Source organism: Mustela lutreola, chromosome 12 (assembly GCF_030435805.1).
Source record: "Mustela lutreola isolate mMusLut2 chromosome 12, mMusLut2.pri, whole genome shotgun sequence".
Taxonomy (NCBI): Eukaryota; Metazoa; Chordata; class Mammalia; order Carnivora; family Mustelidae; genus Mustela; species Mustela lutreola.
Window position 1 is genome coordinate 4,707,568 of NC_081301.1, and position 25,976 is coordinate 4,733,543.

At 55.5% G+C, this 25,976-nt stretch overlaps 1 protein-coding gene across 11 annotated transcripts in view; it reads right to left on the reverse strand.

Annotated features, from left to right (window-relative positions):
* Positions 1-25,976, reverse strand: part of PRRC2B (proline rich coiled-coil 2B) — an 88,508-nt gene that overhangs the window by 12,340 nt on the left and 50,192 nt on the right. For 6 of the 11 annotated variants that reach the window (XM_059141560.1, XM_059141559.1, XM_059141552.1 and 3 more), the window contains exons 11-25: positions 24,358-24,544; positions 20,407-20,722; positions 18,366-18,550; positions 16,194-16,389; positions 9,968-10,184; positions 7,208-9,265; positions 5,762-5,958; positions 5,136-5,281; positions 4,476-4,617; positions 2,678-2,760; positions 2,044-2,232; positions 1,699-1,896; positions 1,186-1,272; positions 368-472; positions 23-215 (exon numbers count right to left, since the gene is read on the reverse strand). In XM_059141560.1, coding sequence (XP_058997543.1) covers positions 23-215; positions 368-472; positions 1,186-1,272; positions 1,699-1,896; positions 2,044-2,232; positions 2,678-2,760; positions 4,476-4,617; positions 5,136-5,281; positions 5,762-5,958; positions 7,208-9,265; positions 9,968-10,184; positions 16,194-16,389; positions 18,366-18,550; positions 20,407-20,722; positions 24,358-24,544 — 4,499 coding nt within the window. The remainder of the gene's footprint in view (positions 1-22; positions 216-367; positions 473-1,185; positions 1,273-1,698; positions 1,897-2,043; positions 2,233-2,677; positions 2,761-4,475; positions 4,618-5,135; positions 5,282-5,761; positions 5,959-7,207; positions 9,266-9,967; positions 10,185-16,193; positions 16,390-18,365; positions 18,551-20,406; positions 20,723-24,357; positions 24,545-25,976) is intronic. The other 5 variants (XM_059141561.1, XM_059141555.1, XM_059141557.1 and 2 more) reach the window with 3 other exon arrangements.

The following is a 25,976-nucleotide window of genomic DNA, read 5'->3' on the forward strand; positions in this document are numbered from 1 at the left end:
TGTGTATGTCAGGTGGGCATACCTGGAAGAGAAGCTGAAGGCGCGACAGAGGCCACAGGCATGGGCGGCATGGAAACCCCACCGAAGGAGCTGTAGCTGACTCCATTGGAGGCTCCCACAGACGATGGGGGTTGGATGCCTGAGCCCGTCCCACTGGGAGAGCTCTGCTCTGGCAAACTGGGAGAGTTTTCCCAAGCCTTGCGTGCAGACTCCATCTGAAAAGCAAAGCGAGCGGAAGCATTACCACCAGGAAGGCGGTGTCTGGCACAGATGGAGGATGGGGGACGGCGGGTGGGGCTGCTTGCTCTGGCCTCTTCCCCAGCTAAGGCCCCCAGGCAGTAACCCCGTCGCTCTGTGCTGGTGTTACCTTCAGGGTGAGGTCCGCGGTGGGGAAGGACATCTGGGAGAGGCCGATGGCCCTCTGGATGTGATGGTCGCGCCGGAGGATGGGAATACTCGGGGCCAAGCCCGCCTGGAGAGGAGGAGACCATGGGGTACGACAAGCACAGAGGCAGAACGACAGCACAGCGAAATGCACCTTCAGTTCGGGCCTCGTGTGCTCATGACCCTGGGACAAGGCTGCGAGCAACAGAGACCACGGCTGTCTCCTCCAGATAGCTGCCTTCACGGACTCCCGCAGCAGAATCCATGGAGAGCCACGTCCACGCGCTCACCCCATGGCGCATGGAGGCACCGGAACCCAGCTTAGAGATCCCAGGTCCTGTCTTGGCCGCCAAAAACTAAAGAGGTCCTTGTAGCATTTCTTTGGATATGTGCTCAAAAGACCTGCCCACACGTGCCCAGTGCCCATAAACCTATTACAGGGCTTGTGAGAAACTACTCAGAATAAAAATACCCCGGCCCCATCACACATACGTAAGCACAGAACTTGGAAGATCAGAGAATTGGGAAGTGCCAAATAAACCAAACCTTGGGAATTACATTTTCCCCTTTTAGGATCACAAAACAAGGGTATGGAACATTTACACAACCTGCCCAAGGTTGTGCAACCAGCTAGCAAATGGGGCACACCTCATACCCAGGTCAGGTGGCTGACCCCCAAACCTGGTACTGGTCCCCTCCTCTGGCTTCACGCTGCCCTCCAGCCCCCCAGGAGGCTTGCTCCCTTCGTTCCAGGCCTGCCAGCACAGAGAACAAAGGAGCTTGGGGGCGAAGCACACTCACGTTACTGGCCAAGGCATCCTGAAGTTTGACGACCGGATTCCCCGCAGGACCAGAGGCAGAGCCAGGCGGCAAGCTGAAATCAGAGTCCTGAGGAGGACGAAGAGCCCACTGAAATCATCGGCCCACCTTTCAGCAGAGGCACACATCAACTTGACCCACAGTCTCAGTGACTCAAAAAATCGACTGAGCAGCATTCACCAGACAGCATCCAAGAAAAGATGCCACCCCCTGCCACTCCCTCTGTGCCCCCTGCCCGTGCCCACTGGGCAACCCAATGGAGACAGTGAAAATAACCCGTCCACTCAGCCTGAGAACCTGGCTAGTGCCAGAAGAATGATCCAGAAGGCAGCTCAGTCGTGCCTGCCATGTCCAGCACACTGACACGTCCCCCAGAGTACTCTTAGCTCCCACCCGCTGCTTGTTCTCACTGACAACCCCATGTCCGCACCCTCCTCTCTCTCCAAGCATAAAAAGAAGGATGAAGGGCAGGAAGGAAACACAGCCCGGCCTTACTTTTGGATTGACTCCAAATTCAATGGGCGGCACCGGCAATACAGAATCCACGTGAATCTCCACCCCGTTAACAGGCGGGACGACGGCCCCCTGCAGCCGGTCGGCCCCCTCCGAGCCTTTTCGGTTTTTCAGAGACCGCTCATTGCCGATGGGTCCTGGTCTGTGCTCCTTGCTCTGTCCTGACCCTTGTTCTGCATCCTTGATGGAAAACCAGGGACGCTGAGAAACACACACTGGAAGGACCCCAACCCCCAACCCCTGAGCCCCAGGAAGAGGGGAGGAAGACAAAGGGTGACAGCCCCTCCTGCCCTGGCCCAGGCCACCGTGAACGCACGTCCAGCGTACCTTCGGCTCGGACTGCTTCTGAGCCTGCTCCTTGTGGCCGTCAGCCTTGGGCTCCAGGCCAGGCCCGTGCATGTCCTCCGGTTTCAGGGCGCCGTACGGGGAGCTGCGCTGGGAGGAGGTCGCAGACGACTCCCGAGACTCTGCGCTCAGGTCAACGCCACTGTCCCCCTGGCTGCTCTTAAAACCCTGCTGTGCGACGGACAAAATGCGTCAGGAGTCCTGACCCCCGAACCCCAGCGTGGGACCAGGAAGCAAGACCAAGCCCGTGGCTGAGACACAGCCCCCGAGTACGCCTCTCCCGACCTCCACCCTGACCCACCGATGGCGGCCAACACCTGAAGACACGGCTGGAAGCACAAGGTACACAGTGGGTGCCAGGGACACGGCTGCCAAACTCATGCCCTTGTGACCCAGGTCAGAGAGACCGGCCGCCACCACCAGCTCGCGCGAGAGGCCCCGGCTGCCCACCCACTCGGGTTAATCACCCCCTCCCCTTCACACCGGGCCCTCACACAGATGATAAGTCAAGAAGGAAGTTGAGTGCCAAGCCGGGGCCTGTGGTAACGGCCCCGGGGCCAAGCTCCGCAGCTGCGGTGGGCACGCAGGGGGCCCAAGCAGCGAGGCGGTCACTCACCTCGGCGGAGCCGGGCTCGGCGCTGCCGAAGGCAGTGGCAGCTTTTGTCCAGGAGTCGCTGGTCGGGGCCTGAACGGGAAGGGCTGCCCGAGGGAGCAAGACAGAGCGTCAGGGCATCGCAGAGGAAGCCTGAGGCCGGAGCCACGAGCCCGGGTGCCGCCGACACACACCCAGGCCGCCACCCGCCCTCCCTGCCCTGTCAGCAGCGCGCCGGAGAGACGGGACCCCCGGGAGCTTTACGCAACTTCCCAGCAAGCTCAGACTCTCATAAATGCACTTCTCGTCCTCCATCAACAGGGTGCTCCGGCAGGCCCGCCGGCAGGTCTCACCCCATCTGGGAGGATTCTGCACCCCCATCCCTGCGAAGCGTAGCTTTCTCTCACTTAAGCCAAGGATTCATTTCTACAAGCCAGCAGCCCTCACAAAGACTCAAGCCAGGATCACTCAACTCCTGCCAGCTCAAGGACCACTCCAAGAGTCCCACAGAAGCCACAGACCACAGAACCTGACGCGCTGTTTTCAGATCCAGCAACCATACCCCCAGCCCACGAGCAGCCGGGATGCGATGGAGAGTCCTAACAGCGAAGCCCCGAGAGCAGGGGCAGGGGGAGTCCTGCCCGCTCCGAGGGATGAGCGGGCAGGCATCTGCGGACGTTCAGAGTGTGATAACCAACACTCACACGTGCAACCGAATCATCGGACAGCGACAGCTTAAAGATCATTATACTTCCAATCAAAGCTTACGTTTCTACCAATGGTTTTTGTGTGTGTGGGGGGGGTGGGGGTGTGTTTTTAAGATTTGATTTATTTGAAAGAGGGAGAGACAGAGGGGGCGTGCGAGAGAGTACAAAGTGGGGGGGTGAGGGGTAGAGGGAGAAGCAGGGAGCCCGGGGCATGGCCCAATCCTAAACTTTGGGATCGTGACCTAAGCCGAAGGCAAAAGCTTAATCCGCTCAGTCAGGCAGGCTCCCCTCTCCCCCAGTGGTGGTGTTCTAACATGCTGGAAGCAAGATCACATGGTCAAACTCAAAGAATACCCAGAACCCAGAACTGCGGGTGTCTGTCCTGTGGCTCTGGGGTCACGTCACTGCGCTCTGGAGACCTTGGCTACTCCGCAGAGCACATGGGAAACGGACGAGTTACCCTAAGCTCCCCTGCCAGGCACCATGTATTCCCTTCTCTCCTTCACCTGTGTACTCTGTAAGGCTCTGCCCAGAGTAGGCATTCAAGAAAAACCTGCTTGAATGAAATGGTTTTATATTTTAAAATGAAGAGACCAGAAAAGGAACACTGAATTAGAATTTTTTTTGTTTTTAAAGTTCGGGGAAATAAATTTTCCAAGAATCAGGTGCCCTCACTCTCTTGCTGAGAGAGCATCAGGAGAAACTGACAGAACCCCCCGGAGTCAGGGTCTGGGCCGGCTTGCAGCATAGACAGGCAAGCTTTGGACCCTTTCCGCCTCCCTAGCAGTCAACTGCAGCTCTTCCACAGGGGAGAAGGAAGGGTTAGGGTTAGGGTTAGCAGAGACGGGGCTCTCGTCATCCAGACCACTGGACACATGGAGGGGTGTGCTCCTGTCCCAAATTTCAGGCAGGGAGCAGCTACTTTTGTCCAGGGGCTACACCAGCGGGGGTGGGGCTGCGATTGCATGGGACACTGGGGCTCTGGAGAGGAGGCAGGGAACCCAGAAAGCCACATGGGCATTCAAAGCCCCAAAGCAGGATGCTCCCGAGAAGGGACCCTGGGCCCAGAGGACAGCCCTGAGCCAAGCAGTTGAGCCCAAGCGCCCAACTCTTACCCTGGCTGCTGCTCTCCCAAATCTCGGTGCCCAGGCTACTGCCGGGCACGGTCATGTCACTCTGCTCCAGGCACAAGTTGTTTTGCTTTTTAGCAAACCGGGGAGGAATACGGGAGGGAAGACCTCGCCCCTTGACGGGCATCTGAGGAGAAAAAGGATGATGTGTCCAGTCTTGACATGAAGCATAAAGAGCAACAATTTCTTCGCAGGGACAGCACCCTGGGCCCCCAACCGCCCCCACCAGGAACTGTTCCAGAGATGCTGGAATAGTCGCCTCCTGATGCCTCAACCACAGGTGAACGGCACTGCCAACTGAAGCGGCCGCAGAGGCCGTGTGCGCAGCGGACAGCCCTGACTGCGTCTGAGGACAGGGTCCCCGAGCCTCGTGATGCCCCAGGTGACAAATCTCATCCCACACAAGCCAGAGCAGCGGGAGGAGGGCGGGCTTGGAGTGGCTGATGGAGGCTGGCGTCCTACCGTCGTCACCAGGGACAAATCACCCTCTTGGAGAACAGGATACTCCCACCTCCTCCCATAGGACAATGGGGGCCACAGAAGTACTCCCCCCTTCCCCTCTTCTATCTTGGGCTTCATTCAGAACTCGCCTCCTTTGGCTCTGGGTTTCTGTGTCCCGGCCCGCCAGCTCCCCGGCCCCTTCACCTGCACGGCCTGCTCCTTCCTCCTCCTCTCTTCTTCCAGCAGGCGGCGCTGCTTCTTGGTAAGGACCTCGATGAAGCCTTCACCCGCCATGGGGCCCACTTCACTCTCCTCCCCAGGGCTGGACCCGCAGTTTTCAATGATGGAATCTGAACCCAGATTTCACAAGAAGGGACGGTTGTTTCCATTCATCAGCAGAAAGGATAACCCAGCCCTACCAGCTGCTGGAATCCAAGGACGGTTCAGCTCAGGAGGCCGGCAGTAGCCGGCTCCAGGCCTCTAGGACGAGCATGCTTGCGGGGTCTATGGAAAGCCCGCTGGGCTCTCTCCACCCTCCCGGCAACCCCTCGGCACCTGGTTATCCCAAACCAGAGACCCGAGGAGCACTACAGTTACGAAGACAATCTCTGGAAACAGAAACTCCCAGTTCTGCTCCCAGACAAACCCTTCAACCTCTCTGGGCCGCGGTTCCCCCTCTTTGAAACTGGGACACCGCGGGGCAGCTCCGGGCATCAGCAAGGCTGGGAGCAACAAGGGGGAGGAATCCTATCTGCTCTGCGACGGGCAGACGCCGCAGCCCCACGGAGGCTGCTGCTCTTCCCTCTGAAGTCGCGAGAGGACAGACTCACTTCCGTAGCTCAGGTCAAACTGCTCCACGGTCTCTCCCTGTCCACCCGCCCTCTGAACAGCCAGCTTGGTCTCCTCTGCCTTCTCGCAGGGGACGTCGGGGGCGTCAGAAGTGGCATGGGCTGGTCGCTCCAGCGCGTAGTGGCCGCTCCCACCACCGCCTCCACCAAGACCTCCAGGCAAGGCCTCGTCTGGGGACCTGTAAAGGAAGGAGGAGCTCGTCAGCTCGGACACGGCTGAAGGCCGGGGAAGGAGGGAACGTGCACCAGCGCGCACGGACACAGCGCCCTGACCTACAGCATCCCGTCGTTCGGTCGATGCTGCTTTCCGGGAGCCGTGCATGGTGTGCGAGGCCCCGTGGCACACCCCCCACACACCGCTTCAACAGCTCTGCCCACTCACGGGGAGCACCACTCCTCCCCCGCCCCTTCCGGGGCTCAGCACCTCTGTTCCTTCCCCAAAGTGTGCCACACTCAGCGGGCCTGTGCAGAGGAGACAATGAAGGGCTTGCCCTGAGCAGAGCCACAGAACTTTCTGCCCTAGGCACACAAAACTGGCCAGCAAGGAGCCAGACTTGACCCTAGCTCTCGGCAGAAGTCAGAAGCAAAGCCAAGTCTTGGCATCTGGGGCCGGGACAGCGAGGCTGGGCAGACACCCGGAAGGACCAGCATTCTCAGAGGGCCCCTCCTCTGGGGCTCTGAGACAGCTCCACCCCAGGTTTCTGGCTCTGGATTCTAAGGAGGCCAGGAGGTAGGAAGCAGCCTTCCTCAGCCTGAGCTGTGGCCTGTGTGTGGTCAGGAGATCAGGCGACCCAAGTGACTCCCTGCATGTGCTCTCCCCCCTTCCCAGATTCCAGGCAGTCTGTGGGCAACAAGCAGCCCCAGAGCACAGATCAACCCCCAAAACCCCCAGGTCCCATGAGAGATGCTCACAGGGCCTCGGACACCTCACACCCTGCTGTTATGGCCTGGCTCTTTCCACAAGGAGGGGGTTAATCCCCAAAGCAGGGCTGCATTTCCTCACTGTCGAGAAGCAGACTCAGGGCCAGAAGGCCAGAGGCCCCTGAGGCCACTGGGTGACAGCAGCCGCAGGGCGGAGGGATCTGGGAGGCTGGCACCGTCCATAGGCAGCGCCGCCTCAGCAGGGTGGCCACCACACAAGTGCCACTGGGGCAGGGACTCTAAGTTCTGGTGTCCAAGCCACGACAACAATGACAACCACACACGAAAGAAGCAGACAAGCAGTGCAGGAGTGAGTGATGGAGACGCTCATACATAATGGTCTTGGCAGGCAGCCCCCCCCCCACCAGCCCCAGGGCACAACAGAGGGACAGAGTCGGCTCCTGACACACGGCGGGACACGCATGCATGGAGTGCTGCTTAAAAAAACAGGCTTAGTAACAAAACAACAGCAACAGAAAAGAGCCCAGGGTTGGGTTTGTGTTTTACCTTTTGGCTTTCAAAGGCGTCCCACTCTGTTGGCTCTCATAACGGGGAGAAGCGTCACCACCACCTGGCCTAACCGACTTCTCCCCAAACCCCCCCGGCTCCAGCTTTCGGCTCTGCCTGTCGGCCAGGGGCCTCTGGCTGGAGAAGCTCCTCTTGGCCAGCTCCTTCTTCTCGCCCACAGCAGCCCCGGGCAGGCTGCCATCCGCCTGGGGGTCGGGTTCAGCCCCTGGGCCCTCGCGCCGCTCCCGCCTCTCACTGAAGTCGCTGCTCTCGGAGGCCGTCTCCCACTCCTCATTGGCGTGATCAGATGAGTTCTGGTACGAGAGCTCGGGGGACCCACTCTTATCCCCGGGGCAGAGCTTGGGCCGGCCTGGCCATGGCCCTGCCGGCAGGTGGGGCTCCTCCTCGGGCCCCCAGAGGCCCAGGGATTCTCGCTCCTGCCGGAGGCGCCGAAAGCGTGGTGGCTTGTCCTGGCGAGGGGGGCGTCTTCTCCGGAACGGCCGGTTCTCTGTGCCTTCTGGGTCGGCCGTGTGGTCGTCAGGGAAGAAAGGCCTCTTGTCCTCCAGGCGGCTGTCCTCGAAGGCCCTGGCACCAAAAGAGTCAGAATGTCTGTAGGCATCGGGGACACAGTCCCTGTCTGCGGGTCGCCGGGACCCGCACGCATCTGGGGAGCTGTACTCCTGCCAGGAGGAGCCCGGGCTCTTGCTCTGCCAGTGGGCGGCCTCTTTGGACACGAAGGTTCTCCGCCCGTAGCCGCAGCTGCTCAGCCGGGGAGGGAGCGCCCGGCCAAAGGCACGAGGGCCTCGGCTCTTAGCCTCCAGGCTGCTGTGGTCCTCGGAGCACACCTTGCTGGAGCGCCAGGAGTCCCGGAAGTCCCCCTTCCTCAGGGCACTGCCCTCCCGCTCCAGGAGGGAGGCTTCATTCCCGTTCTCCGAGCCTCGCTGCCGCCGCCGCTTGGGAAGCTCTTCGTACTCGGAGCCCTCACTGTGGGTCTCGCTGGCGATTCGCCGCCGCGGCTTGGCCCTGGGGAAGTCTTCTGGCTGGCCGAGGTCCCGCAGCCCCCGGCCGCGGCCGCTCCTCGGGCCGCCGCTGTAGATGCCCCGCGCCCCGAGTACCCCCCCACTGCAGAGGCCAGGACCGCCACCCACAGGCCGCCCTCGGAACGTGAACTCTCGGAAGCCACGGCCACGGCTCCGGGCCTGCCCTCGACCCCCAAAGGCTTGCTCCTCGTCAATAAAGATCCAGTTGTTCCTCTTTGTCGGGGGAGTGTCGCTGGACTCCCGGGGCGGTCTGCTCTCCCAGGCCCGATCCGGCTTCTCGTCCTCTTCGCACCTGCCGGCCTCACGGCCCAAGCCAGCGCGGGCGGGGCCCTGGTCCTCCAACGGGGCGGGGGAGGAATCGGCCAGCGCAGGGTCGCTCTCCTCCTCCTCGTGCGCGGTGCGAACCGGCCCCTTCTCCTTGGCCGTGCGGGCGCCCTCCTCCCCCGGCTCCTGCTTCACCTTCTCGAGTTCCTTCTCCTTGTCCTCTACCTTGAGGGCTTTCAGCACGGGCTTCTTGATGGGCCCGGACCTCCGCGTCCTGCTGGTCTGCTCTGGGTGCTGGCCGCTGGGGCCCCGGGGCTCAGGCGTCCACTCAGGCTGCAGGGGCGGCTGATTGTTGGGGCTCCCTTCCTTCTCCCAGGAGGAGGCGTTAAATGAGGGCTCCTCCCGGGGCGCCCCCTTCTCGATGCTGTTGGCTGTGTCGGTGGCCTCTGGTGGGTGGCTAACGTCCCAATTGTTATACTCTGGCTTTTTCTCGGCTGGGGCAAAGTCGGGCTCCAGCGGGGAACACCTGAGGTCTGGGGTGTGACCCCCAGGAGCACCTGCTTCCTGAACATGGTCTTGGGGTGGAAACAAAAGCTCCTGGCCTATTCTTTGAGAAGAGACACAGCTGTCAAAGTCTGCTTGGGCCTTCTTGTCAAAAGCACTCAAGAACTCCTCCCCTCTCTCCTCAAGGAGATCGCGCTGGGCGCCTACGCCCCCTGACCTTCCGGGTGAGGCAGAGTAAGAGCTTTCATTCCTGAAAAGGAACCAGAAAAATCAGTCAATGTGATTGGAGCCTGGTTCCTGGTTTCCATGCTGAACACAGAGTTTAGTTTTAAAAAGAAAAAAATTTTTTTAAAAAGAAAATGAAAAAGAAAAAAAAACCACCAAAAAAAAAAACCTCCACAAGCACCAACATTTGCTCTATCTTTAAACACGTCTTAGAGCTGCTGGGCCACAGATTGCTGGGTGGCCCCTGGCGTCCAGACTGAAGAGTGCGGTGGCTGCTGGCGGACTCAGCGAGCCACAGGGAGGCAGAGCAGCTGGGGATCCTCTGGTCCAAATGACAGGCTGGAGGCTGGGAGTCCGTGGAGAGTCTGGGGCACTGGGCCAGCAGGGCCCGCTTGCTTCACTTTCACAGGAAGGAGCCATGACCTGGGCACTCGACCCCGCCGAGCCCCACCCTTCGCCCTGACCCAAGGTTCCACAGATCTGCCTCTGACCCGGGACCTCTCCTTAGCTGCTGCCAGTCTCGCCGGCAGGTCATCGCCTCTCATACAAAAGCCTTCGAGCAAACCTCATCAATTCTCCATCCCCGGAGAGCACTGCCAGTCCCTGCAAAGTGCCCTTTCTCCAGGCAATGCCTCCAGGGACAGAGCTTCATCCCAGAGCCCCTTGCAAGCAGGACATGGAGATTCTGTCTTCAAATGTAGGACCACAGGGCCATGTTTCATCTCACCTGACGTGCATGTCCATGGCCAAAGTGTCGTTGGATTTCGGCTGGGGAAGCGAGTAGCCCTTGCTCTGCAACGCCATGTAACCCTCGGGGCTCCACACGGGGGCTGGGTCGAGGGTGGCCACTTTCCTCTCTTGCAGTGGGGGCACGCAGCTCTGGTCCTCAGAGCGACAGCCAGTTCCCCCAAGGGCATCCTGGGGCATCATGGGCTTCATCAGTCCTGAAGAAGGCAAAGAACTCATTTGTACCAGCTCATTCAGAGAGCCACGTTCCAACGTCATGGGCAACCAGAGGTCCAAAGGAGACAACAATTACCCCGTCACGTGGACACAGCAGCTTCCCCCACTGCACCCCGGTCCATCACCATCAGGCTCTCCATGCTCTCTGACTACAGAACCTCTGAATGCACACCTGCGTGCAACACTAAGTGTCCCAAAGAGCTGTCGGGGGCCCGTGGCGTCCAGCCTACGCTCCCAGGTCCAGAACCCCGTGTGGAGAATCAACTGGCATCAAACTGGCAGAGGGAAACCAGAAATAGTTCAGTGGAGAGCTGGTCCTGTCAGCAGAAGGCCGGAGGGGCCAATGGGTCAGCCACGAGGGTCTGCCTACAAGCAGACGCCAAGGTCTCCTGCACACATGGAGGAAACAGAGCTGTGTGCCGGAGAGGCTTACAAGGACGGAGACCTGGGCTTTGCCTGCTCCAAAACCTGAGCCAGAAGACTTGGGAGGGGATTTTGGTTTCAGGTCCTTTTTTTTTATGATTTAATTTAATTAACTTATTTGACAGACAGAGATCACAAGTAGGCAGAGAGGCAGGCAGAGAGAGAGGAGGAAGCAGGCTCTCTGTCGAGCAGAGAGCCCGATGCGGGACTTGATCCCAGGACCCCGAGATCATGACGAGCTGAAGGCAGAGGCTTAACCCACTGAGCCATCCAGGCCCTAAAACTTTATTTTTAAGTCCTCTCTACACCCTACATGGGGCTCAAACCCACAACGCCAGAATTAAGAGTCAGATGCCCCGCCAGATGTGCCAGACAAGCACCCCAGTTCCTTCTACTTCTGGCCCTGAGACTGACCGCAGCTCTCCACATTTTTGTACAGTGAATGGGGGCAGGAGGACACACAGAGGATGACAAACTATTAACTGACCTGAGGTGATTACAAGACAGAGGACAGGGGCCCCTGGGTGGCTCAGGTGGTTAAGCGTATGACTTGGTTTCAGGTCAGATCATGATCTCAGGATCATGGGATCGAGCCCTACGGTGGGCTCTGAGCTCAGCAGGGAGTGTGCTTGAAGATTCTCTCTCTCCCCCGGCCCCTGCCGCTGCCTCAAATAAATAAATCTTTAAAATAAAAGAGAGAGAGGGACGCCTGAGTGGCTCAGTTGGTTAAGCAGCTGCCTTCGGCTCGGGTCATGATCCCAGCGTCCTGGGATCGAGTCCCACATCGGGCTCTCTGCTCAGCAGGGAGCCTGCTTCTCCCTCTGCCTCTGCCTGCCAGTGCTCACTCTCCCTGACAAATAAATAAATAAAATATCTTTTAAAAAAAGAGAGAGAGAGAGACAGACAGAGAACATCTCGTGCCCAGACAGATGCTAGCTGGGGAAGGTGTGTGCCCCAAGGCCTCTCTGTCTATGTGGATCGAGTTGGGGCTGGGGGGGGGGGGGGGTGGCCGTGCAGAAATTAAAGGTCTCACCAGGCCTAAGCCTGTGGAGAGAAAAAGATCTGATTTCTCAAATATTCTCTTCACGACGCTTATCTGCAGCCACACTCCATGTTATGCCCACCTTTTACTGAGATGATCTGGCTGGAAAACGGTTTGACATTAAGCCAGAGGGTTTCAAGCTTTCCGGTAGCTGTGGAAGGCCCTGATGCAGGACTCTGATATAAAGTTAGTGTGGGGCAAGGAGCAGAGACCGTCTCTGGAAATCGGCAGTTACAGACCGCTCATTAAGGGCTGACTGCGAGGCACACTGAAGCGGTCGACACTGTACGTCAGCTTGGTTTTGCTTGGTTTTGGCAATGTGGTGGCTGTTACGACCCGAAAAACCCCGCTAGCACAGACACTCTCTGCCACAAAGATCCCATGCAGAGTGTGTCAAACCTCTCCCCACCCTGGCCCCCACAGAGGTTCCCAAGAACACGGGAAACCCCAAGGGGCTGAAACCACAGCCCCAGGCCAAAGCCACAAGCTGGTGCTTCCTGGACGGGAGCAGGGAAACACCCATCAGTCCCAGCAGCTAGGGGCAATGGGGTTTTGCAGAGTGCCGTAACTGGGATGCTGCTCAAGACAAAGACCCTCAAAGGGTGAGGCCCTCAATGCAAAAGGTAGATTTTAAAACGTATGCTCCTTAGTACGGAAAACAGGAGGTTTATGTCTCAGTCTGGGCCAGTGGGGAAAACTCAGTTTGCTCCTAGGACTATGGGGCTATGCCGGCTTTCATATAGCTTTGGGGAGGAGGATTCAGGGTTATACGCCCAGAGTGGCATAGAAAATTTCCCAAGTTAGGGGAATAGGTGGTACTAGGCTGGCGGAAAACCAGCCCGGAGGGACAGACTCTCCACTTGAGACATACTAGATTTCCACAATAAATAAAGCTCTGCTGAAGATGAACTCACAACCCGGAATCACCAGCATATATGGGAAGCAGCCCGCCACGAGCCCGCAGCAGGTCAGAGTTATGTGCCTTCCTGAGAACTTCAATAACAGAATAAACACCAGAAATTACGTTTTAAGAATTAGGAAAAGCATAACAAAGTAATTAAGAACTTAAAAAAATTTATGATGCACACGCACAATAGACTTGATCTGACTTCAGTTCAGCTCGTGAGCTCAAGGTCCTGGGATCCAGCCCCATGCTGGGCTCCATGTTCAGCAGGGAATCTGCTTAGGGAGTCGGCTTGGGGACGCTCTATCTCTCTCTGCTCCTCTGCCCTTACCCCGCTCACACACGCACACTCTGAGATAAACAAGTAAATCTTTTAAAAAAAACACAAATTTGAGAAAAAAAAATTCCAGTAATAAAGAGAAAGAGGAGATCTTAAAAGCAACCAGGGTGAGCTGAGGCCCAGCAGAAAGGCTGCCACAAAGAAGGGGTGTTCTGCTACCAGCAATGTAGTGACCAGAGAAAATACCATCAACAGTCACAATCGCATCCATTAGGTGAGTTTCAAGAGGCATGGCCCCCTGGCATTCAAACAGTCCCAGAAATCTGCCACGAAGGAGATGGGAACTCCACATGTGTACGCGGACGCCAGGCTCGACAACGCTGTCTGGGCCAGAGGAATAAGGAATGCCCCGAACCACATCCAGAAAGCGTGAGGGGGACAAAGAGTCACCAGACGCGCTCTCCATGTTAGTTACTATGGACCTGTCGCCACTTTCAAAAACCCACAGTTAACGTGGATGAAAACTAACTGCTAAATATCAAATAACAGTATAAAACTGGGAGACGCCTGGGGGGCTCCGTAAGCTGAGCGTCTGCCTTCAGCTCAGCTCGTGATCACAGGGTCTTGGGATTGAGCCCCATGGTGGGCTCCCTTCTTGGTGGGGGCCTGCTTCTCTCCCACTCCCCTTGCTTGTGTGCTCAAATAAATACATACACAAAATCGAAAAAAAAAAAACCCAAAACTATAAAACTGGAGGGGAAAAAAAAAAAAGCCGTGGCCAGAGAGCAAACAGAGCAGGTTACGCAGACATGAGTCACCCTCAGCAGCATCGGGAGCCAGAAGAAAAGGAAATACTATATTCTGGGTCCTGAAAGAACCAACTGACAACCTAGAATTTTACACCCAGCGAGAGAAAGGGTGTCATAAAGACTTTTTCAGGCAAAGAAAACCTACTGCCAGAAAAATCTCCCGAAGAACTCAAGAGAACATACTTCGTGGAGAAACGCCACACCCCGATGGAAGGAAAATGCGACAGAGAAGGCAGTGAAGAAACCAGTGTGTGGACAGGCAAATGCGGCCAGGACAGATTCCATGAAGCAACACAAACAGTAATGACTAACGTGGTGGCCAGAAACACACGGAACTAAAATCCTAGGGAACAAGAAGAAGACAGACTGACGAGGTCACGAGAGCTCAGGTCAGCAGTAAGGACGCTGACCGGCTGCTGCAAGTCAGAGGCGTGCGTGACAGTGTCGTGTGACCACTAACAGAGTAGAAACAGAACGCAGAGTACAACCACCAAAACAATAGGGAAATTTGTTCCAAAATATGAAGAAAAAGAAAAGCACAGAAAGGCGAGATTCACAGAAAGCACAGAAAGTAGGAAATCCGAATATAATAATCCCCAAGATCTAAAGTGAGGCACTTTGGCGCTTAAGTCAGATTTTTCCGAGTGTGAAACCACACACATCTTTCATGTACAAACTCCCCCGATAAAAGGGCTCAGAGAGGCTGACAGTAAAATGATGGAAAAAAGATACCAAGTAAGCACTCATGAAAAGAAAACCGGAATGATGACATTGATATCCGACAGAGCGAACATCCGAGGGAGGAAGCAACCAGGGATAGCAGGTGCCACGTGACAACAGGAAGAACAGAACAAGACACGTCGCTCCACGCCTGTCTGCTTCCAGGACAACGGAAGTAAAACCCAACAGGCTCAGGGATCTGACCGATCCACGGTCAGAGGGCAAGCGGGGCTAAGAGCTCGAGGTGGGACAGGTACGTGCACACAGCACAGTCAGCAAGTTCCAGGTAACGCGCCAGTCCAATTGGAGGATAACATGGTTTTCAAGCAAAGCTAGAATGTTTAAAAAAAAAAAAAAAAAAATCATGTAAGAGCCTACAAAGAAAATCTCAACAAATGCCAAGCAATCTAGACAAGAACTGGTTGGTGCACAAAAGCTCTAGAGTGAATCTGACCTGCCACCTGTTGTTAAAAATAAAGCTCTACTGGAAAGTGACCAGGCTCGTTCAATTACTATCATCTCTGGTCATTTTTGTTTTAAAACAGTAAAATGGAGTAGTGCTCAAAGCCTAAAATATTGGCTGTGTGGCATTTATAGGGAGGTTTCCTGATCCCTCTTCTCTATCGTCCAAATAATATTTCCTAAACACAAAGCAACCACATTAGAAATTAACACCACAAGAGGTGCCTGGGTGGCTCCATGGGTTAAAGCCTCTGCCTTTGGCTCAGGCCCTGATCTCGGGGTCCTCAGATCAAGCTCCGCATTGGGCTCTCTGTGTAGCAGGAAGCCTGCTTCCCCCTCTCTCTCTGCCTACCTCTCTGCCAAATAAATAGATAAAATCTTAAAAAAAGAAAAGAAAAAAAAGAAATTAATACCACAAGGATAATCTTAAAACTCAATAGAAAATTTACAACGTACCATTAAAAATCATCAACGAAAAAAGGGTGATGAACCAAAATCAGACTAACATTTGAAACTGTACAACAATAAAAATGCTGTTATCTTAAAACTTCCATTTGTGGCTGGGGCACCTGGGTGGCTCAGTGAGTTAAAGCCTCTGCCTTCGGCTCAGGTCATGATCTCAGGATCCTGGGATCGAGCCCCGCATTGGGCTCTCTGCTCAGCGGGGAGCCTGCTTCCTCCCCTCTCTCTGCCTGCCTCTCTGCCTGCTTGTGATCTCTGTCAAATAAATAAATAACATCTCTTAAAAAAAAAAAAAAAAAAAACTGTATTAAAAAAAAAAAAACAAACTTCCATTCGTGGGAATTTATAATACTTATAGCAAAAGATCAGAAATTAATGACCTCGGTATTCAACATAAATAGTTAGTTAAAAAGAACAGAAAAATTTCAAAGGAGTTAATGAGGAAAAGACAGAAATTAATGTTAATACAAGCCAAATAAAATAAAGGAATTAAGAAATCCAAAAGCTGCTTTTTAAAAATGGCATTATGCAAACCTTGGGAAGGACAAATCAAGGACAAACAGGAAGGAAGAAGGCACAAAGAACATGACAAATGGAAAGAGATAAACTTCAATTAAAAAAGAAAAAAAGAGCAGGACTAAACGACACAGCAAGAACACCAGAACTAATTCAAACGATGTATAACACGTGACCGGAAGGACACTCCCCAGGGTTCCATGTGACTGGTACCATGACCATATGCCAACAACAGAAAGCCACAGCTCAGTCGGGTCCGTGAGCTGCAGGAGAGGCCAGACTGGAGTCCAGGGAGGGTCTACCTCCTGAAGGAACGCCCCTCCCCCCACACCTTCCCAGCCTCTCCCCCCGTGGCCCCCTGGAGCTGCTTACCCGAGGGGTGGAGGGCAGACGGGTAGAAATCCACAGGGGCGCGAGTGGGCGGGATTCGTGGGTCCATGTAGGAAGGCATCATCATCCACCGGGGATCGAAGCCCAGCATCTGGGGATGGTGGGGGTAGAAGGTGCGCTGTGGGTGTGATGGCGGCGGGTACACTGGCTGCCAGTGCTGCATCTTGTACAGCTGCTCCTGACCGGGAAGAAAGACCAGGTCAGACATGTGCCGGGGCAGAGCCTGCACCTGCGTGTGTACGCACATATGACACACATACACTCACACACCCCCTCCCCCCACCGAGTCACACCAAGCCCAGGCTCGAGGAGTCTCTGACGGCTCCGCACGGCTCTCGGCGGAGCAGCCCGAATCCCACCATGCCCCATGGGGCCCTCCACCTAGAAGGCTCCTGTCTCCACCATCCTGGCTCAGCCCTGTTCTTCCTTCAGGTTGGCACTGAGAGGTTTGCCCTTGCTCTGGGCAGCCCCACCGCAGTCCATGGCAGGCCCCGGCGGCCAGCCTCTGCCCTGCGGCCCTGGGACCGCCCTTGATGCCCTGACGGCAGGTGAAGGCTTCACATCACCCGTCTCCCCTCACAGCAGTGGCACCCTTGCCTCCGAGCACCAGTCACGGCACACAGAAAAGTCGCTGCACAAACAGATGAGTATCAGCAGAACATTCTAGTCAAGGTCCGAGACCCTGTGAGGGTTCAGTTCCAGCCCTGCGCCCCTTGCATCACTGACCCCGGGGCCGCCCTCACAAGCACACCCCAAACCAGCCTTCCAGCAGGAGTCAGGAGCAGAGGCAGACCAGGAGAAGAGCTGACCGGCTGCGCCCTTCCCTTCTACAAACAGGAAGGCCCGGGCCAGGCGCGCCAGACAGCTCTGCGACCCCCAACCAGCACCCACCAACAGGGTTCCGGGCTGCCAGCCTCCAGGCAGAGCTCCCCTGTCCGGCCCCCAGGCCCTCGGGGAACCTGACCAGACAGTCTGTCTGGCCGGCTCCTTCAGCTGCCCTGGTGTGTTCGGACTCCCTTCTATTCTGGAGGAAGGACTCAGCGGTCTCTGCCCCTGCCCCCGCCCCACAGCGTTACTCTCACGGCTGTGTCTGGCTGGAGCTACCTCGGAGATCCTCCTGGTCTGTTAACTCCCCGCCGAGCCTGCGAATCACCGCACAGCGCTGGCTCACACTGTTGCACTGCCACAGCACCAGGGATGTGACTTGCTGTTTGCAGCTCAGGAGCTGAGGGGCTTCCAAAACACCTCACGAGGGCCCGCGGAAAGGAGGAGCTGAGGTAAAGGCTTTAAAAGCAACTAAAAGAGATTCTAGAAAAGGCTGAAGACCCTGATGTGTCTCCCCAAGGCACACATGTTCTGATCCACACCCAGTGATGTCTAACCACGACGGACACCACATCTGGGTGCCGGGCGACGTGATGTCCACATGCCACCTGTCTCCCACTAAGCGCGCCGCTCGTCAGCAGAACCTGTGCCTCCACGCGTCCTCCTTGAAGACAGAGTGTGAGCGAGTGCTCCAGTGGGGCCACCAGAGTTGGTGTGATGACAACAATGACCCACGTCATCCTCCCCAGGGCAGACAAGGTCCCATTTGAGGTGTAGGGACTAATACAGGGGATACTGATGGCACGGATAAGCCAGTCCGCAGGTGCCCTGAGGGCCCGGCTGCCAAGCGGAGGCAGGAGTTCATTCCTCCAGGCCCCAAGGCCACGCCCGACTAGAGAAGCTGCACAATCAGGATCAGAATCCATTCAACTCAACACCTACAAACCTACATCCTCAGCCCAAAGCTAGCACACCTCTCCAACAGCTTTGCAAGCCCTCCTGGGCCTCCTCTCTCCCTGGGAGGGTGCTAGGGTGGACACCACTGGTCTAAGGAGAAGCCACAGCGCACTGCTTGGGTGAGCGCCAACACCACCACCGCTTCCTTGCCAACATCGGACAACACGGCCGGCCGCTACCTGCAGCAGTTCTATTCCTTCATAGGAGAAATCACTTGGAAAAATGAAAATTGTCCAGGGCCACTCTCCTAAGGCTCTAAGTTTTCAGGCGCAACCCCTGCCCCCCTGCCAATCTGTATTCGAGGGCAGATTCCTGCCAGCTGTTTTCCCCTAAGGGGGAGGGGACATCCGCTGAGCTGTCAGACCTGTTTACCTGCTGCTGCTGGCGCTGGAATCTGGGAGGAAGTGACTTCTGGTACTTGCTGAAGTCCTGCGCGGGGGAGCCGGCCTCCCTGGCCCCCTCCTCACTGCCGCCGCTCTGGGCCACGGCTGGAGATGCCGTGGGGGCTTCTTCTGAAAACGTGCTGGGGGCTCCCTGGGCAGAGAACTCAGGAGAGCCTAGAGGACAAATAATGAGAAAAATGTCTGCAGTGAGCTCACAAAAAGCTGGGCTGGCCAAACATTTATGGCAAACTCTCGTTCTTGCTGGCACAGACTTTCCACGGCTGGCCGATCCCCAATCCCGAGCCCCGGCCCGTGCTAACACCTGCCCTGCACGTGTGAGCTCACCGACGCCCCGCGACGCCATCCCTCTGGAGGCGAGAAAGCGAAGGGCCAAGAGGTCCGGTGACCTGCCAGGGTCACACAGTGTGCGGTGAGGCTGGGGTTGGGTTCCAGGCAAGAGAGGTTTTACTGAAAAAGACTCCAGCGAAGCGGACAGCAGCCACCAGCTCGGGACAGCCCACAGCCATCATCCAAGGAGCGGGCGTCAACCCCAAAGTCACGGCGCCTCTCCCTGCCCGCCTCCTCCCCCGCGAAGGCAGAGAACAGTCCCTCTTTCTTGGCCCCATTCCAGTTTTCTAGCTTTGCACTGGGGTGGGGGGGTGGGGTCCCTCAGCTTTATTAAAGTATAATTAATGCCTGCATTCTTAATTCTGTTGCAGGGGACAATCAAACCCCACACAAACCCCAGAGACCTGGCGGTATGTCCCAGAGGAAGGCCACAGAAGCACAGGGCAGGGGCACACGCAGCACCCAGGTCCGCCCGAGGACCTGTCTCAACGGAGCGGTGCTCACACCAAAGCACCGGCTTCCCAGACTCTCCAGCTCAGTGAGTACTGGGACTGGGCACAGGCTACACCCAGACTTCCGGGCAAGTAAACGGACAGAACAGTTGTGGGTTTCTCAGAGCTCGCCGGCCACAGGACCCACATGAGCAGCCTTCAGGGACTGAACCCAGCATCAGGCTCTTCTCTCCTAAAAAGAGTGGCTTTTGGTTCATTTAAGGATATCACAAAGAAGGGTGCCTGGGTGGCACTGTCAGTTAAGTGTCTGCGTTCACCTCAGGTCATGATTCCAGAATCCCAGGATCGAGCCCCACATCGAGCTCCCTGCTCAGCGGGAAGCCTGCTTCTCTGTCTCCCTCTCTCCCCGCTCATTCTCTCTCTCCCCCTCTCCCACAAATAAAATCTTAAAAAAAGAAAGAAAGAAAGAAAGAAATCACAAAGAACAAAGCTGGCCGTATTCTTTCAAACCGCTGCAGGAGCCCCTCTCTGCCACTCAGCGCAGTTCAACGTCCCTTACGGAGCCACGTGATCCACTCCCTGCACAATTAACGCCAGGAAGAACGCAATTGAACGAGCAGAGCAGGCGGACTTCTCTCAATGCCACAAAGGTACGTTCTTTGTGATTTTCTTAAATGAGCTAAAAAGACCCTGTGCTAGAGCCTGCATCTTTGGCTAAGGACCCTGTGCTAGAGCCTGCATCTTTGGCTAAGGACCCTGTGCTAGAGCCTGCATCTTTGGCTAAGGACCCTGTGCTAGAGCCTGCATCTTTGGCTAAGGACCCTGTGCTAGAGCCTGCATCTTTGGCTAAGGACCCTGTGCTAGAGCCTGCATCTTTGGCTGGGCGGGGCAGGAACAAGAAGAGCGACGAAGACGATGAGGACAAAGTGGGTAACACGCACGCTTTCCGTATCTGGAAGCTGCGCCCAGCGCTCTCTGTACGTGCTCTGCCGTGCCCCGGCCTGCGGGCAGGAACACACTACTCCATCCCGTCTTACAGACAAGGAAGCAAGCACCAGGGAGGCGAAGTGTGGCTACAACAGGATGTGAACTCAGGCCAGAACTCAACGACCGTGCTTCCCGCATCCCCTCGCGGGAGCAGCCAGCTGCACCGGGAAGTTGGGAAGAAGCAAACAGAGCATGGCCAACAGCCCAGGGTGGCCGGTTCACAGGACCAGGCCCAGCGCCTACCTTTGCGCACAGCAGGGCCATTCTCCTGTGGGGGCGGCTTCTCAGTGCCTGGAGATCGGGGCACCTCCTTCTCTGCCTGCTTCTGGGCCTCGCCCGCCTTCTGAGCCTGCTTGCACTTCTGATCCAGCTGCTTAAGCTTGGCGGCACAGGCAGCCAGCCTCTCTTCCCGGGCTCGGCGCTCCTCTTCCTCCCGGCGCTTTCGGGCTCGCTCCACAGCCTCGGACATCTCTGACTGCACAAACTTCTGCCGTGGGGCTGGCTTGTCCTCTTTGTCCTCAAGAGACTGTTGTCGGAACATGCTGCCCAGTGAGGACTTCTGCCCAGAGAATGAAGTTGGATGAAACAACGGGCCCGAGCCCAGGAGACGGGCCACCCCACCATGCGATCAGCTCTCCTTCCCAAGACCCCTGAGCACCTTTAAGAGGCAGCAGTAGTCATGTGCCGACTGAACCTGGGTTTCAATCCTGCTTGGCCCTTTACTAATCTGCAGTGAGGTCTGGGCAAGTGCCAGTGTCCCCTACCCTAGCCCCCCTGTGTAAGCCGGGCACAAAGAAGGCCCAAGGGACAGTGCACGTGCAATGAAGGCCGTGCAGCGTGCTCTGCGCCGTGACTGACACGGGAACAGCACTGGATGCTCTCACCACAGCTAATGCGCACACGAGAACGTCAGGGCCCCCTCCCCGGCTAGTGGAAAGGAGCAGACAGCCCCACATTCATCATCTCAGTTGCAAAACGGCTCTCCTCTTTCTCCCATGAAAATATAGAAACCTCTGGTGTAAAGAGGCACAAGAAATTAAAAATTCACCGTCACACATACGGTTTCAAAGTGACTCTTCATATAAAAACATCTCTTTGGGGCCATTTCATCTGCTTCTGAGTCTCTCACTGGTTTCCAGTCACTGGGCAACCAGTGGGACGCCCTCCCAGCCCTGGAGAGGGGGGTCCCCACGTGGAGAGTGGAGAGGGAGTGGAGCTGCAGGCAGAGAGCATCGCAGCAGACGTCGGGGAGGTGTAATTCAGCACCAGTCACCGGAATTCCAGTGGGGAATGACCCTCCAAAGCAGCCTCCTGTGCCAGGTGCTCGTAGCAGATGCATACAAGGGTCCCCAGTCCTCCAAAATCAATAAACAAGATCTGTGCCTTTCCTCACGTGCTCGTGGGCCCTCCACAAAAGTGCCATGCAACACATGCACTGCAGTCAAGGACTTTCCTCCTGAAAGTTAACTACTCGTGATCAAGAGACAATAACGACAACCAGAGAGGATTAGGAACTTGGAACCTGGAAGCAGAGAAGCACTTTCAGAAGATGGGACTGGGGTGCGAGAGAGCACTGTCCTTTCATGTTGCCCAGGATCAGGCCTGCCCCCGTACTCTGAACGCTCTGTAGGCACCCCAGGGCCTACATCGCCATTTACCTCATACCCCAGGGCTCCCAGAAATGAAAGGGCACGTGTGGAACTACACAAGATACCCGGAGCGCCCTAACAGTAGCTGCCGTTTCACAGACCTCATGCTCTGCAAAGCGTCTGAACTTTTCAGAAGCCTGAATGCATGAAATTATAGAGATCTTTTTTTCTTTGTTGACTCAGTTAACTCACGTTGTTGTTTATGAGCAGATCAAAGTGAAACCTTCTTGGAATACTGAGTAACCCCCAGATAGGAATGAAATCTGGATTAACTGCACAGTAACTTCTAAGAACAGGTCTGTGTCAATTCTGTTTCACTTTTGTGGTTCCCTAACCCTAGGCACAGTGCCTGGCACACAACAGGTACTTGACACAAAAGACTAAAGATAAAAGCATTTTCATTTTATATGATGTGGAACCAGAGTCCCTTAAGTGCTGAAGTGCCTTAAAAATGGCAATTTCATTATTGTTGGCATTATTTTCCCAAATGTATCTCAATTAATGCCTTTCTCAGACCTAACTCTGTGCCTCCTGGACAATCAGTCCCTTAGTCCTGAAGCATGGCCCAGCAAGGCAGGCATGTGGCGCCAGGCAGTCCTGGTGGCTCAGAGCAGGCGGTCAGAGCCCAGGCAGGAGGACGATGGTATCCATGTGGAGGTGCGGCTGGTGGGGAGTTAGAGCCCAACCAAGCTGGGTGAGGAGGCCATATCCCAAGGAGAGGTGGCCCAGCAGGAAGATTCAGGGCATCCATGTGGGGCGGGGGATGGGGCCCTGACAGCTGAGAGGACAAGGAGGGCATGGGTGCAGGGGAGAGAGGGAGGGGCGGACACGGGAGATCGCTCACACGGGGACTGGTCACGGCAGCGAGCACACTGGGGACGACGGGAGCAGATAGCTCACTGCTGGCAAGAGGAGTTACAGGTACACGGTGGGAAAGAACCAAGCTGGGTTGTGTGGAACCAGAGCTAACACTGTGAAGTCACGGCTCTCTACACAGATACACGAATAATGAAAACACGAACATGCGTCTGTGTGTACACACGCATCTGTGTATACACACACACCTGTCCCCACCCTGTCCGCCAAGCAGGCCCAGGAGGAGGGAGGGAGCATTCCTGATACCATATATTGGTTTCTAAGTATCTTAAGGGCTGATTCCAGAGCAAGACAAGGTAAGCACAAAATGACCTTAGAAAAGCTATCCTGGGGTGTCTGCCTGGTAGACCAACCATGCAACTCTTAATCTCAGGGTTGTGAGTTCAAGACCCATGTTGGGTGTAGAGCTTACCTGGGGGAAAAAGAAGATTGAAAGAAAAAGAAAAAGAGAAAAGAAAAAAGCTTCTCCTATCAGAAAGCAAAGAAACTGCTTAATAATGGATGGGACACATAAGGACAGACACCAGCCTGAAGAGGCTCCTGACAGCCAAATCAAAGATAGCCGGAGCTTCAGAACAAGGAGAAGAACAAACTATAACCCACTGATATGAATAAGGAAACCGGAAGTTTAATGAGAAACAGAATAGTTATATTTTCAAAGTAGCTCCCCACAAATTTCTTATCAGTTACAAATGTGGATGAGAGAAACTCCATGGTGTGAAATTTGGTGAGCATTAAAACTTTAGTTAAGGGGCGCCTGGGTGGCTCAGTGGGTTAAAGCTCTGCTTTCAGCTCGGGTCATGATCCCAGGGTCCTGGGATCGAGCCCAGCATCAGGCTCTCTGCTCAGCAGGGAGCCTGCTTCCCTTCCTCTCTCTCTGCTGCCTCTCTGCCTGCTTGTGATCTCTGTCTGTCAAATAAATAAATCAAATCTTTAAAAGAAAAAAAGAGAGCAATCAGAGTGGTGGCCGTCAGAGTGTGGACAGAGTGGGATCAGTCACATGGGGCGATACAAGAAGAGTCAGTGTCATCTCTGAGATGTTCTAGCCAAAAATGGAAATCTTGAAAACTGGAGGTGAATTCCACAAAATAAATGACTTGCAATCTCGGTAAGGGTCAGAGCCATGAGCGTGAGGGAGGCAGAGGGCTCCTCCAGACCGGAGGCAGCCCATGACCCGGAAGGGGACTCTTCTGCAGCAAGGACACTGACAGAGCAAACAGAACAGGCTGGATGGGGCTGAGAATCGGATGCTGGTGAGGCACCAATGCTGATTTCCTGGTTTTAACCGTGGTTACCTACGAGGCAGAAAATAAATACCAAAACGTTTTGAGGGCACAGGGCCTGACCAGGGTGGCAACTTACTCTAAAAATGGTTCAGAGAAAAATATTCTTTGTGTTGTGCTTCCAACTTTTTGGTAAGTTTGTGACTGTTTCAAATTTTTAAAACTAAACTTTGTAAATGAAAAATCAAGAGAGAGAAATGTCCACCTAGGACTTCTCAGAAACCACGAACTCCGTGAAGTGCAATTGTAGAGGGCGGACAAGCAGACACCCGTTGTGCTGCGGTCCTGGAGCTCGGTGAGAGGAGTCTGAGGAGAGCCAGTGCACGCGAGCACACGTGTCTCCCGAGCTAGCCACAGGCACAGAACCCCTCCAGTGACCACGGTACCTGGTAGTCAGGGCCGGATGCCCAGCTGTGAAGTTTCCTAGAAGTTGGCTGAGGTTCTGGCACTTTCCGGACGACACGGGTCACTGCTTCACCCCAGTCTTTTCCTTCCTCCTGGGGACGCTTGGCATCAGCACTGTCCGCGGAGCTCATGGACAACTGCCGCTGCCGTCTGGGGTCCCAACTGCTCCTGGGACAGACCGCAGTGAGTGTGAGTTTTCCCAGTCAGCCCAAGTGCGCTGTGGTCTTACCCGTCAGAGGGCCTCAAAAATCCCCAGGCCAGCTGTCCACACACCAGTGTCGTTCCCCGGAACAGACCTAGCCTGCGTGGGTGAGAGGACACGCCCGCAACACCAAAACCCAGCACCAACATTTACCAAGTCACTCTGACACCAAAAAACGTCCACATCCATTACTTGGTTTACAGGAAATTAAGTCCTTTCTCCCCCATTTTAAAGAATGGGTAACAGAGTCTCGAGACGCTGGGGAGCTGTCTTCCCAGGAAGAGCGACCAGATTTGAACCTGAGATCCCAGAGGAAGGTCCTTCCTCTTAGACTATGGCTCCTTCCCTATGCTTTGCATAAAGGAGGAGCTCAATCAATTTTCCTCAGAACAGCAAACGAGATCTCCCTGGACGATGCCATGACAGAGCAAGAGGAGGAAGCAGAGCAGACACGGCACAGAGCAGAAGAGGGGTTCTGAACGGAGGCCGGGGGGAGTGGAGGTCTGCACAGTGCCCACCTTTACATGCTGCAGGGAAACAAAGGCACCAGGATAAAAAAATGCGGGCATTTACCAAGCACTGCTTTCGTGCGAAAGCAGCGCCCGGCATACGTCAAGGAGTTCAGCGAAAAGCAGCGGGTCAGGTCAGGTGTGGCTAGTATGTGTGTGTCCTCGCGTGTCCGTGCGCACGGGCATGGGAGGGCAGCGGGAGGATGAGGCCAGGAAGCTGCCTTAGATCACAGCGGGCCAGCAACTGCTAGGACTCCCGACGTCACTTTGAGAGGCGCTGAGACCACACAAGGCTCCGGACGCACCAGGATAGATGACAAGGCACAGAACGGAGGAAGGAGCTGAGCTGGCTAACCTCTGAAAGGGCGGAAGAAGAAAGGATGTGCTCCCAGGGTCGCAGAGACAATGAACAGGAGGGATGGAGTCCAGGGAAGTGTCAGGAACCCATCACGGATGGGGAAACAAGGAAGAGTTAAGGAAGACCGGGGAGCGTGGAGGAGGAGACTCACAACCAACTCAGGAAACACCAAAAAGAGTGCAGAGTCAGGGAGGGGATGGTTTGGGGACTCTCAGTTTGAGATGTCCTTGGTCACAGCCAGCAGTGAAGCTGGGTCCAAACCCACGCTTAACTCTTTCAGTTGAATATTCCATTCACGTCAGCTGAAAGAGACGAGGAGCAGTGTCCGATGGCTCCGTAAGTCTGTAAAATTGTATGGTTTTGCCTTTAATTTAAGTTCTTGCTCAAAATTCCTTCTGGGTTTAGTGTTCCAAGAACTGACCCATAGAGATTTCCCAAGTGCATTCAAAGCTTCAGTTAAAATCAAGCAGCATTAAAATAAGTTAAAGAAGCCTCAATTAGTTATTTTTTGTGTATCAGAGAAAAAGTGGC